This window comes from Lathyrus oleraceus, chromosome 4 (genome assembly GCF_024323335.1).
Source record: "Lathyrus oleraceus cultivar Zhongwan6 chromosome 4, CAAS_Psat_ZW6_1.0, whole genome shotgun sequence".
NCBI lineage: Eukaryota > Viridiplantae > Streptophyta > Magnoliopsida > Fabales > Fabaceae > Lathyrus > Lathyrus oleraceus.
The window spans coordinates 269333218-269346471 of NC_066582.1; the positions used below are offsets into that span (position 1 = coordinate 269333218).

Genomic DNA, 13254 nt, shown 5'->3' on the forward strand with positions numbered 1-13254 from the left:
CAAAAATCATGAAATTTTTTCCATCATCTTCACATGGATGTCTAGTATTTGATTATGATTTTTAATTAATTTTTTCATTGGTTGGATTTTAATTGATAATCGGTTTCCTAACATGTATGCCAAATTGATACATTGTGCCATTCCTTTTGTGAAATACTCATGTTGAATTCTTTGGTCTTGAAATTTTTTGTGGTAAAACTAGACACACTCACCTTCATTTTGGTATAAAGTTTATGCATTTCCCATTTGTGGTTTGTGTGATATGATTTTTTGAAGTGAGGTGTTGCATTTGGTGTTACATGAATGTTATGCATTTTCCCAATTTTTGTTAACATGCTTACTTGCATCCAAATGACCCCAAATTTTGCATGATCCATCCTTTATATGTCTAGTTCATGTGTGATTTTTCTTGGAATTGATTGTGCTGTTTTCCATTTGATTGTGAATTTTCTTCCCTGCCTAGTCCATGGTTGACTTTTTGTGCTACACATTGCCATATCCTTTGGGAAATCCTCATACCATATTGTATGATCATGAAATTTCATATGTGATAACTAGACATCTTGAGCTTTGCATTTGTGTTAATCTCATTCATTTCTCATCTGTTTTCAATTTGATATGATTTTTTGAAGTTGACCCATGTTTGTTGACTTTCATTGTGCTTACTTGAAATTGTGTTGACTTCGTGATTTTCATTGACTGCCTTCCTCTCATCCAAATGCCATGAAATTTGACATGCTTGCCATGCTAGATGTTAGGATTGAGTGTGATTTATTTAATGATTTTTGAAATTGTTTGGGTTGACTTTTGATGCAAGTCATTCTGTTGACTTCTTTGAGCTTTCATTTGCCTTACTTTGACTTCAAATGTTCATGAAATGATAATAATGCATGATTTGAATGTGGGCCCAATTGTGATAGCTTCCTAAATGTTTGACCTTGACCTTGGTTGACTTTTCTTTGCTGTTTTAATTTTTTTCTTTCATCCTTGACCCTAGGCTAGTCCTAGTGGTCTTTTGAGCTTACAATTGAGTTCCTGTTTCAGGTTAAGCACCAATGCCTCAAAGATCATTCAAACTTGAGTCAAACTTGTTTTTTTTATCATGTGCTAACCTTTGTTTTGTAGGTTTGACTCATGTGTTTGAGTCTTGTGCCTTGCACAGTTGACCATCTGTGTTGACTGTTTACCAATTCCTTTTGATTTAAACTTTTGAACTGTTTGCTGATTGTTTTGACTTTTTCAGGTACTTTAGTTGCTTAAGTTCCCTGAACTTGATTTGCTTTGCTTTTTAGCAACTTGCTTGAGGTATAATCTCTGTTACTTCATGTAGTCTGGAGACCCGGCCTGTTACTTGGCCGGGCAAACTGTCTGAAGTCCTCCTTAAGAGGCCATGCTTGTGTATGTTTAAAATTGTCCCAAGCAGGAAAAGTCCTTCAAGTAAGGCAATTGGTGGAAGGTAGGGATATGCAATCTATCCCCCACTACTCTTGTTGTGTCATCCCTCTGCTCACACTGCTGTGCGTTGATGCATTGGGATACAAACCCAAGATCTTGTACAAAGTGTACAGTGTCAGAGTCTTCGAGTATAGAAGGGTTCCCACTTTCTGGACCCATGCTCATTTGTCTATTAGCTCTCCCTGGCCAGGGATAAGAGCTGTGAGGTCTCATCCTCACTTCATCTTTTCATCTGCTTCACCTTAGCCTCTCAATGGCAAGGTTAAGAGCACACTTACCCTATTCCAGTTGGCCCTAGTGCCTAACCTTTTGCTTGAGCCTCTTGTATGCATATAGAGTGTGCTTCTTGTGATTGTGATTGCTTTGCTTCTTAGTTTAGCTTAGACTTGCTTCCTGTGCAAGTTAGGTTTAGTTTAGACTAATCTTTGTTTGCTTTTGCCCTCGTTGCGATCCTTTCTCTCGCCCTCGTTGCGATCGAGCCTTTTCCTTTCTCTCGCCCTCGTTGCGATCGAGCCTTTCCCTTTCTCTCGCCCTCGTTGCGATCGAGCCTTTCCCTTTCTCTTGCCCTAGTTGCAATCGAGTCTTTTTTCCCAGCCGGCCGAACTACGGCAACTCTGATTCTCATGTTCAGATGAGATACGTAGGCACGAGACGCGATGTCTTGCCGAGTTTGATTAACCACTAACACTAACTCTTTTCTCTCGCCCTTGTTGTGATTGAGATATCCCCTTTCTCTTGCCCTAGTTGCAATTGAGATCCCCCTTGCTTCCTGTGCAAGTCTTGTCTAGGATAGGTTGGCCCTTGTGCCATTTAGCTAGAAACCTTAACTTAGGGTTGACTTTGCATGACAACATCTAGGCTCGAGTCGTAGTCTCCCTAGTGTTGTGTCTCCCTCTGTTATCTGGTTAGGCTAGATCCTTTGTCCCTGCGTAGGGGAACTACATCGCCCTGATCTTCATACCAGATGAAGTATGTAGGCAGGAGATTGAGCTGATCTCTCCGGGCGCCTTTTCTTTTCTTTTGTGTGTGCTTGACAGTTGTAGGCTGAGTCCTCGACTCCCTATCTATCTGTTGTGTGTGTTTAGGTTCGGATGTCAATGTAAGTCCAGTGATTGGCATTTGGGCTCCATGTTTGCCTCTTTGTGTGTGTTTTAGGTTCGGATGCTGATGTAAGTCCAACGATTGGCATTCAGGCTCCACGTTCGCCTGTGTCTTGTTTGTTTGTGTGCGTGTCAGCCGAGCTACGAATGCTCTGATTCTTCTCTCGTCCGAGAAGATACGTATGCATAGGATGCGATATCCTAGCGAGCATGTGTCGTTTCCCCAGTCCGAACTACTTCGACTCTGATGTCTATGCCTGATAGACTAAGTAGGCCCAGGATACGATATCCTGCCGAGTCAGTTTCAGTCAGTTTCTTTTGTCTCCTTCAGCCAGTGTGTGTGAGTTTGAGCAGTGTTTAGCAACCATATTCCTTCCTTTTGTGCGTGGATCCCGTAGAGTACTACGGATGCGTAGGGTGCCTAATACCTTCCCTTCGCATAACCGACTCCCGAACCCATCCTCTTTGGTCGCGAGACCATGTTCTTTCCTAGGTTTACTTCGAGCGTTTCCTTTCCCTCTTTTGGGATAAATAACGCACGGTGGCGGCTCTGTTGTTTCTTTCTTTTCCCGCCGGTTTTTCGCGTAATGCGACACATTTGATGAAGAGACCACCCGTTAGAAGCATCCATGGAGAGTATTGTACGAACATATGTCATTTTGGCAACCGGTGCAAATGTCTCATCATAATCAATTCCATATTCCTGCTTATTTCCTAAGGCAACCAATCGAGCCTTGAAAAAATTGAGAGACCCATCAGAATTCAGTTTCACAGAATACACCCATTTGCAACCTATGGGTTTGATATCAGGGGGACAAGAGACAATATCCCATGTAAAATTCTCTTGAAGAGCCTGAAGTTCCTCATTCATTGCTTTTATCCAGCGCACGTCTTTAACAGCCTGTGCATAACAAGAAGGAATAGATATGCTAGACAGTGAGGCGGTCAGAGAAGTATGTGAGGAATCATACCTATCTGGTGAATATCTATCTGGTGCTTTAGATATTCGACTAGAACGTCGTTGTTTGACCGGTTCAGGATCAGGTGGCAGATCTGTGTTGGGAGGGGTCGTGGGAACCTGTTTTCTGCGTTGTCTGACATATGTGATTCCTGGTTTGTAACGTTCTATAGATCGAGGCATAACAGAAAAATTAGGAAGAATAGCAATTTCATTTGTGACAGGAGAAAGAGAATGAAACATAAATTGATTATAAAAAAATGTAACATTCCTAGAAACTCGAAAGCGGTGATTAGACACATCATAACATACAAAACCCTTATGAGAGTTGCTATACCCCATAAATGCACATTGAATAGACTGTGCTCCAAGCTTATTTCATTCAAACTGAGGTAAGTGAACAAAACACACACATCCAAAAGTATGTAAATAACTATAATCAGGCTAAGTTTTAAAAAGACGAAAGAAAGGAGAATCAAAATCAATAACCGTAGAAGGAAGGCGATTGATCAAGAATACGGTTGTGGAAAGAGCCTCTACCCAAAATCGGGATGGCACAGAAGCTTGAAGAAGTAAAGTGCGCGTTACATCAAGCAAATGACGATTCTTTCGCTCTGCCACCCTGTTTTGTTGGGGGGTATTGGGACAAGATCGTTGAGATAAGATCCCTTTTTGTTGAAGGTACTCCTGAAACTCATGAGACATATACTCACCTCCAGAGTCAGATCGAAATTTTTTCACACTTGCTTGAAATTGAGTTTCAACATATGTCAAAAACTTCTGAAACATAGAAAACACTTCAGACTTAGATCGGAGAAAATATATCCAAGTAAAACGACTGTAGTCATCAATAAATGTGACAAAATATTTATAGTGAGCATGATATGTTGCAGGAGACATTCCCCACACATCATTATGAATCATCTCAAAACAAGTGGAGGCACGATGAGCACCTGATGGAGAAGGAAGTGTTTTACTTTTAGCCAATTTGCAAACAGAACATGAAATAGAAGCAGTACAAACATGTTTATTTCCCAACAAACCATTTTTAAATAAATGAGACAAAACAACATAATTTGGATGACCCAATTTTCTATGCCAATCCTCATAAGAGTTCAAAACACTATTACTAACAAAAGTTAAATGACTAGAGCTAAATTGGAGCGAAAACAATCTTCCCATTTTAGGCCCCTTCGCGATCACCTTCCCCGACACCTGCTCCTGCACAAGACAACCAACACGAGAAAAATTAACATTATAATTGTTATCCACCAATTGACCAACTGACAATAAGTTGGAAGCAAGTCTGGGTGATACAAGCACGCCACGAAAGTTAGAGTTTATGTCACCATCATCAGTGATAGTGAGTTTATTACCATCAGCAATTTGAATTTGCTGATTGCCATTATAAGAATGTAAATTGTGCAAGTATTCTGAGGAGCCCGTCATGTGATTGGATGCGCCCGAATCAAGAAACCACGGTTAAGAAACATTAGAAGACTTACCCTGAATTCCCAAGGCTGAAAGAGCAGAATGTACCATTTGTTGAATCAGTTCAGGTTGTATAACACCGCCATTAGATGCACCAGTACTGAGAGGACCAACTATAGAGTTGGTAGTGGCATGGAATGCTTGGGCTGGAGGTTGTGCTGGTCGGGGAGGACACGTGGGACAGTAAGAGATGATATGACCCTGTTGTTTGCAATAGTTGCAAAACTTCTTACTGCAGCTGCGAGCAATATGTCCAAATTGTTTGCATGAAAAACATTGGACTTGTCGCATATCACGACCCTTTCCTCTGCTCTGAGCAGCATATGCAATTGCCACGGGTTCGGAACTGACAGCATCATGAGACATAGCTCCTTGAGTAATCAGACGTTGTTCTTCCCTGAGAAGTTCACCAACACAAGTATCCAAAGAAGGAACATGATTCCTATTTAGCAAAGCACCTCTGACAACCTCAAATTCTAAACGAAGTTTCATGAGAAATTGATCTCGCCCACTGGTGTTATAAACTTCTTGAACATCCGCGAGGGAGGTCTTAGGAATCTTAGCGTGTATAATAGTGGAGTGTTCTATCCAGAGATTTAGAAAACCAGAATAGTATTCTTGAATAGAAAAGTCACCTTGTTTATAGTTGGCTATGTCTAGCTCTAACTGAAACCGTTTTGCCGAATTGTCCTGGTTATAAATGTGCTTCAAATAATTCCAAATTTCTTGAGCAGTTGAAAAAGAGCGCAAATTATTGATCATCTGAGGATCAATACTGTTGAGAATCCAAGTGATGATTTGAGCATCTTTAGTTTCCCACACATCTAAAGCAGTTTTCTCCGTCGGTGCCTTAGAAACATCATCTAAGTGACTCCATAATCCTTTTCCTCTAACATACATCTTAAATTGAAATTCCCATGCCCAATAATTTTTGCCGGTAAAACGAACACAAAAATTATCTCTTTCTTTTTCGGAAGCCATCTAAGTTAGTATGCAACAAGATTCAACCTCACTAATTGAAAAATTATTATAATAATAATTCTTATTAGAATAATTATTATGATTATAATAATAATCCAGCAACAGTAAACAAATCAAATACTCCACGAACAATATAGTGTCCATAATCCACAAACAGTGCAACAAGAAGATAACCAAGATAATCCACGAATCGAACAATCCACAATCCACAATCCACAAACAGTACCATGCTCGAGGAGCTTGTTTTAGACCATATAAATCTTTGTGGAGCTTGCATACATGATCAAATATTATAGGATGAACAAAACCATATGGTTGACACATGTAGACATCTTCATATATGGTACCATGCAAAAAGGTATTATTAACATCCATTTGGATTAGATTCCAGCTTTTTGAAAGTGAAATACACAATACCATTTTGATTGTTGCAACTTAATAACAGGACTAAAGGTGTCTTTATAATCAATATTTGGTCGTTGATGAAAACCTTTTGCAACAAGTCACATTTTGTAACGAGGGATGGATCCATCCAAATTTCTTTTCAGGCGAAACACCCAATTTGTTTCCAATGACATTAAAATGAGGTTGTGGAGGAACTAAAGACCATGTACCATTATTCATGAGAGCTGTAAATTCTTCAAACATTGCTTGTTTCCACTCGTTGCACTGCATTGCTTTGGATACACACGTTGGTTCTTCAGCTGGTGGTAGTGGATGTTTAGACACAGAAAAAAGTTTCTTTGATTTGAATATTTCCTCTTTTCCACGAGCGATCATAAAGTGATTTGACATTACCAACGTTGAAGCTTGAGAAGGAGAACCTGCTACAAGTGATTGAGATGGAGGTGAAACATGTACAAGCGGCGATTGAGGTAGGGAATGTATTGTGGTTTGAGGAGGGGAAGGAGTATTGATGGGTCGATTGGATGGTGAGGTGTCACTTTGGGTTAAGAAATTTATTGGTGATCTGGATGAGGTGGGGGTGGATGAGCGAGAGACTTGAGTAAGGTTAACGGGGTTAGATTTTGGGATTGGTATTATAGAGGTTAAAGGTTGAACCCCATAATCTATATTTGTAGAAGATTGTCTAGAGTCTGGATCAAGGTGAGATATATGTGATGGTTATATTTTTGTTTGGTGAGTATGGGAAAATGTCTTCTAGAAATTGAACATGTCTTGAATGATGGATTTTGTTGTTTTTGAAATTGAAGCAAATATATGCACTTTGTGTGAGGCTATATCCAAGGAACAAGCATGGTTCAGATCTTGGTTCTAACTTATTATTTGTGTATATCCAAGGCTACACCCAAATATTTTTAGTTTTTTTATAGTTTGGAGATGTTTTAAATAGTACATGGTGTGGTGTGCCCATGTTAAGACCATGAGTGGGTAACCGATTAATTAGATAGGCTGCTATTTGAAAGGCATATGACAAAAAAATGGAAGGTAGGGATGCGTGGTTTAGGAGGCAGAGAGCAGTTTTAGTGAGATGATGATGCTTTCGTTCAGAGAGACCATTGTGTTCAGGGGTATGGGTTGGTTAAGTGAGAGATACCATTGGCTTGTAAGAATGGTCAAATTTTTATAAATTCTCCACCATTGAGTAATTTTTAATTCTAGAGTTAAATTGTCTTTCTACCAAGTTTTTAAAAATTGGAAGTATTATTGAAACATCAGATTTGAGTTTTAGAGGATAGAGCCAAACATACTTGGAAAAATGGTCCACAAAAATTACATAATAACAAAAACTATCAATTGAATTTACTGGAGCCGATCCCCATAAATCTGAATACAAAATTTCCAAGGGACTAGAACTAGAACTAGAAGACATTGAAAATGGTAGTTTATGACTCTTATTAGAAAGACAATTATTAAAAGAACCAAAATAGGAAATATTGTTTGACTTAAGGGCGTGAAGGAGAATAGGGTGTGCAGGATGATCAGTCTGTGATGCCATAGTTTGAGTGAGGGGTTGGAGATTGCATAGGAAATTTGTTGGGCGGGTGCATTTGGTTGAAACCTGTACACATTATCTTCATTCAATCCTCGCAGAAGAATCTTCTTCGTATGCAAGTCCTTTACCTCGAAATGCCAAGGGAAAAATTCAATAAAAACTTTGTTAGTTTGGCACAGTTGAGAGACATATATCAAATTTTGAGTAACATTTGGAACATAGAGAATATCTGACAACTTTAAGGAAGAGTTATTTGGGAAAATATTTGTGGAACCAATATGAGTGATGGAAAGTTGATTACCACTTGCAACTTGGAGTGAGTTCCATGATAGTCTTCGTTGATGGATAAATTTCTCATGTCATTGGTAATGTGATGGGATGCGCCAGAGTCAAAGAGCCATGAAGGTGGAGATGAGTGAGAGGCCACTGTTTGTGCAACATGAGCAGTAGGATGGCGAGGCTTGTTTGGGTATCCATGAATCTTGTAGCACTATTTTGCTGTGTGGCAAATTTTTTCACAATATTGACATATGACAATATTGTTGGATGTTGGATTCCTAGTGTTGGGAAAAGTTTGATCATGATCATTATAGTTATTACGACTTTGTGAATCATGGTTATGGTGATGATTGTTGCGACCGGTGTGGTGGCATCCTCGATTGTAGTCGTTGTAATGACATTGTGTAAGGTTGGCAGTGATGGGAGCTGGTGTCGAGATTTGTTCTTCTCGCTGCAAAAACATCTCAAAATCCACCAATTTGTCATAGATTTCATTGAAGGCGATTGATGAGTCACGAGTGCGAATACGAATAACAGTAGTAAAGTCCCTGAAGGTCGGTCTGAGACCATTCAAGGCATGTATAACCATTTCAAGATTGTCGATAGGATGACCATTGAGGGCCAATTCATCATTCATATTGCGGATTGAACCAAGACGTTCTCGGAGTGACATAATTCTAGACTGCGATCGGTTTGAGAAGGCATGAGCAAGAGCAGTCCAGGCGTCATAGGACGTATATGAAGCCGCCATGATAGATCGTGCTTCAGAATCACAAGAGCCAAGATGTAGTTTCACCAGTAACAATAGTAGTAAGAGGACACTTCTTTGTGCCTGTAACAAAATCTTCAAGGTCACGAGCAATGAGTAGGGCACTGCACTGTTTGTACCAGGCAAGATAACTGGTTTGAGTTAACTTAATTGGAAGGTGAGAATTTGTGTTGAATTCCATAAGTTCTTTAATGTTAGTGTTGTTGTTTGGTGCTGCCATGATAAAGATCTAAATAAAAAAAAGGCCTTGAAGTAATGGCTATTCTGATATTATATAGAATATACAGAATGTGTATATTTTTGTTATATCATTTACGTGAATGATGAATAGAATAAATAGGAGATACAAGTTATGGAAATTAATTTATTGCATAACAAATCAGCTAAAACTAAGGCAACAAATCAACACACATAATGGCTAATTTAAATACATAATAACTATACAATAATTTCAAATTGTTAAAGCTATAACTAGAGTTTTTTCCTGCCTTGCCCCACTATTGAATTTTTTTTCCCAATATACCCCATTCTGGAAAAAAATCCCATTCTACCCCCTTTTTCAGTTGGGGCTCGTCACTTGAAGTGACGAGGGGATGCTGAATTTTTTTTACTTTGTAGGCTCGTCACTTGAAGTGACGAGGTGTTGAAGAATTTAGTTTTTTTTTAATTCTATATTAATTGTTTATTTAATGATAATAAGGAAATATAATTGTTTTTCATTAATTGTTTTTCATTAATTGTTTTTAAATATTAATTCTATATTAATTCTATATTTCATTAAATATTAATTCTATATTTAATGATAATAAGGAAATTGTGATATTATTATTAAATAGTAAATAATTATATTTGAAATAGTAAATAATTATAGTTTTTAATTGATTTAATTATATAATTGTAGTTATAGTTTTTAATTGATTTAATTGATATAATTGTGATAATTATAGTTTTTAATTGATATAATTGTGATAATTTTTAATTGATTTAAATAAATTATAAATAATTATAGTTTTTACAAGGAAACTCAGTCATTGTAAATAAATTAAAAATAATTTTTTTATTATCAATAAAAACTATAATTATTTACAATTTATTTAAATCAATTAAAAATTATTACAATTATATCAATTAAAAACTATAGTTATCACAATTATATCAATTAAATCAATTAAAAACTATAACTACAATTATATAATTAAATCAATTAAAAACTATAATTATTTACTATTTTAAATATAATTATTTACTATTTAATAATAATATCACAATTTTCTTATTATCATTAAATATAGAATTAATATTTAATGAAATATAGAATTAATATTTAAAAACAATTAATGAAAAACAATTAATGAAAAACAATTATATTTCTTTATTATCATTAAATAAACAATTAATATAGAATTAAAAAAAAAACGAAATTCTTCAACACCTCGTCACTTCAAGTGACGAGCCTACAAAGCAAAAAAAATTCAACATCCCCTCGTCACTTCAAGTGACGAGTCCCAACTAAAAAAGGGGGTAGACTGATTTTTTTTTCCAGAATGAGATATATTGGGAAAAAAAATTCAATAGTAGGGTATTTCAAGCAAAAACTCCTATAACTAAGGATCTGAGGCAAGGAACGTGACTTTGCTAATAGTAATCATTATTAATAACAACAGTATGTCACTTCATCACTCTATAATGAGTGATACAGTTTAACATTTCCGTATATATATATATTTGTTTGTCAAATTCTTTGTGGGTATTTTATTCTATTTTAATTTAGTTTATCACACATTTGTCTTTTTAAATTTCAACTCTATTCATTTTTTTTATTACATCCATCACTTAAATATTTTTACTAAAATATTATTATTAAATATTGAGAGAGATGAAAATGATATTAATTAGATGATACAATTAAAAAAAATATATTAAAAATTAAAAAAATAAATTTATTTTAAATAGATCACTTATTATAAAACGGAAAAATACATAATATTTTTATCAAATACTAGATTATATGCCTCGACACATACTAGATTAAATCAAATCTAACTGATCCATTAACACTAACTTTTATATGGTCTACTCGGTTTTTTGGTCGGATTTGGTTTTCTTGTCCACGGGGGAGAAACGACGTGGTCTTCAGGGAATGCAGTTGCGCCCCTTCAACTTTTCAAATGTAAATTAAATATTAGTGTAATAATATGTCTTTTCAATTTTAGACAATTGCACCAAAGTCTCGCTCAATAAATTAACTGCAAAATCCAATAACAGGAATGGCTTGGTGCAATCTTGTAACAATTACACGCAAGTACAGTATATATTAACGGTTTGATTCTCACCATTTTATCATTACAATTCTTTGGTCTAAATAGGAAAGACTGACACAAAGTGCATTACATGACTTTAGATTATAATAGTTGAAATTTAAGTACATGATTTTATATTATTTTAAAATAACTTTGGTTTATAGCTAGCATTCCAACCTCATATATTTACGTACAAAATAAAAAACTTTATTGCTAAATGAAACAACGTGAGTCCTCAATATTTGTTCTCAATAGAAATATATATTTTTATAAGAAATAGGAGTGCTAACAACATACACATTTACACTTTTTATTGGTTAAATTTTATGTGGATTTCAACAAATTAATATGAAATTAAATAAATTTAAATATATAAAAATTTGTGTATTTTTCTAAAAATTTTAAATCTTTTTTTCCCCTAAACTTCAATTAAAATAATAATTTTTTACTAATATATCCATAATTAGTTTACATTTTTTCCAAGTAATTAATATTAAATATGATTAAAAAATTGCTTTTAAAGAGTAAACTTATAAATTAATATATATTGTCAATAGACTCTATAATATTAACAATTTTGTATTTATTTAATTTTGATTGATAGAATTTTATTTACTTATTTATTTAGTATCCATAAATAAAGCAATAATAATCACTAAAAATTCTTAGGCACAACATAATCAAAATGAACCTAAGACAAAATATTGACCTTAGCAATATTGATTTTTATCTACTTAACTATGCCTTATAATTTAATATTTAAAATATCTTAAGCCCCCAAGGCTAAGGCACTGCTTGTCCACCCCTAGCAAAATTGAACCTAAGTGGGCTGTTTATCAATATTAACGATTTAGAAAGAAAAAATTTATGGGAGGCCTAAAACCTTGCTTAAGGAGCCTCCTCTGGAACATTATAATTTTTTAAATAATTTATTATAAAATTTTAATATTTAAATCTAAATGCAGAAGTTTTCAACATCGTTATCATAATTCATTTGCTAAAATAATTTGATACGGTAAAAATAATAATTTAATACAACCCATAAAATTGAAGGAATCTATTGGTTGATAGACAATAATATATAATAGACTTATGAGTAGTGGTGCTAAAATGAATAGAGTCCGTCGTCTCGGTCCGTTTGATTTATCATTTTTTTTAGTTGGATTGAAGTTTTTTTCTCGATTCTTCAAAATGGTCTACCCCGCCTAACCCGCTTTAAAATCGGATGAAGCGAGTTTTGCTCACGTTCTTCTTATTAATTCTTTTTTACTTAGAATATAAAATGAGTAGTGTATTGAGAAGGACAATCTACTAATGTTTTTTCTCTTTAAAAAATGGAAAATTTTAACACTTTCGTCTAAGTTTAACATCATCATGAATTGAAAAACTTGTTTTTACGTTGTTTTGCTTTCAATAATGATCGCTGCAAGTTACAATCATGAAAACCAATAATATTTGAGATAAGAATTAAAAAATTGAGAAGAAATTGAATAATAATTATTTTTAATTATTGTTTGGTAAAATAATACAATATTTTATTGTATATAGACTCTTAAAGATGTGTATTATTGTTTGAGTATAATGACATATAGTTTAAAAATTTGTAAATAAAGTAGTAAATCAAATTATAAATAAAATGGTAAATTATTAAAAAAAAGTAGTAAATTAAATTTTAAAAAAAGTTTGACGAGTCGGCTCGCCAACTCGCAAACTCGTTAGTAAACGGAACAAACTTGACTTTTGAGCTCAGACGTCTAAGTTGGCATAACCTGCTTTTGAACTAGTTTAAACATGCAGATCTAAACGAGACAGGGCGAGACTTTCAGCATTCGGAAACAACGTTGGAGAGAGGAGGCGTTGTGTTTGCACAAAATTAGGTTATTTGAAATGCTCTGCTAGAGTTTGAAAGAAAACCTAATTGGTGTGGACTCCTTCGGGGTAGGCCATCGACATGAAGATCTTTC

The 13254-nt window shown here is 35.0% G+C and overlaps 1 protein-coding gene across 1 annotated transcript; it reads right to left on the minus strand.

Moving 5' to 3' along the window:
• Positions 1 to 8432: 8432 nt before the first annotated feature.
• LOC127137017 (uncharacterized) lies at positions 8433 to 8972 on the minus strand. Its single transcript, XM_051063514.1, has one exon. The coding sequence runs from the start codon at positions 8970 to 8972 to the stop codon at positions 8433 to 8435; it is 540 nt and encodes a 179-aa protein (XP_050919471.1).
• Positions 8973 to 13254: the final 4282 nt, after the last annotated feature.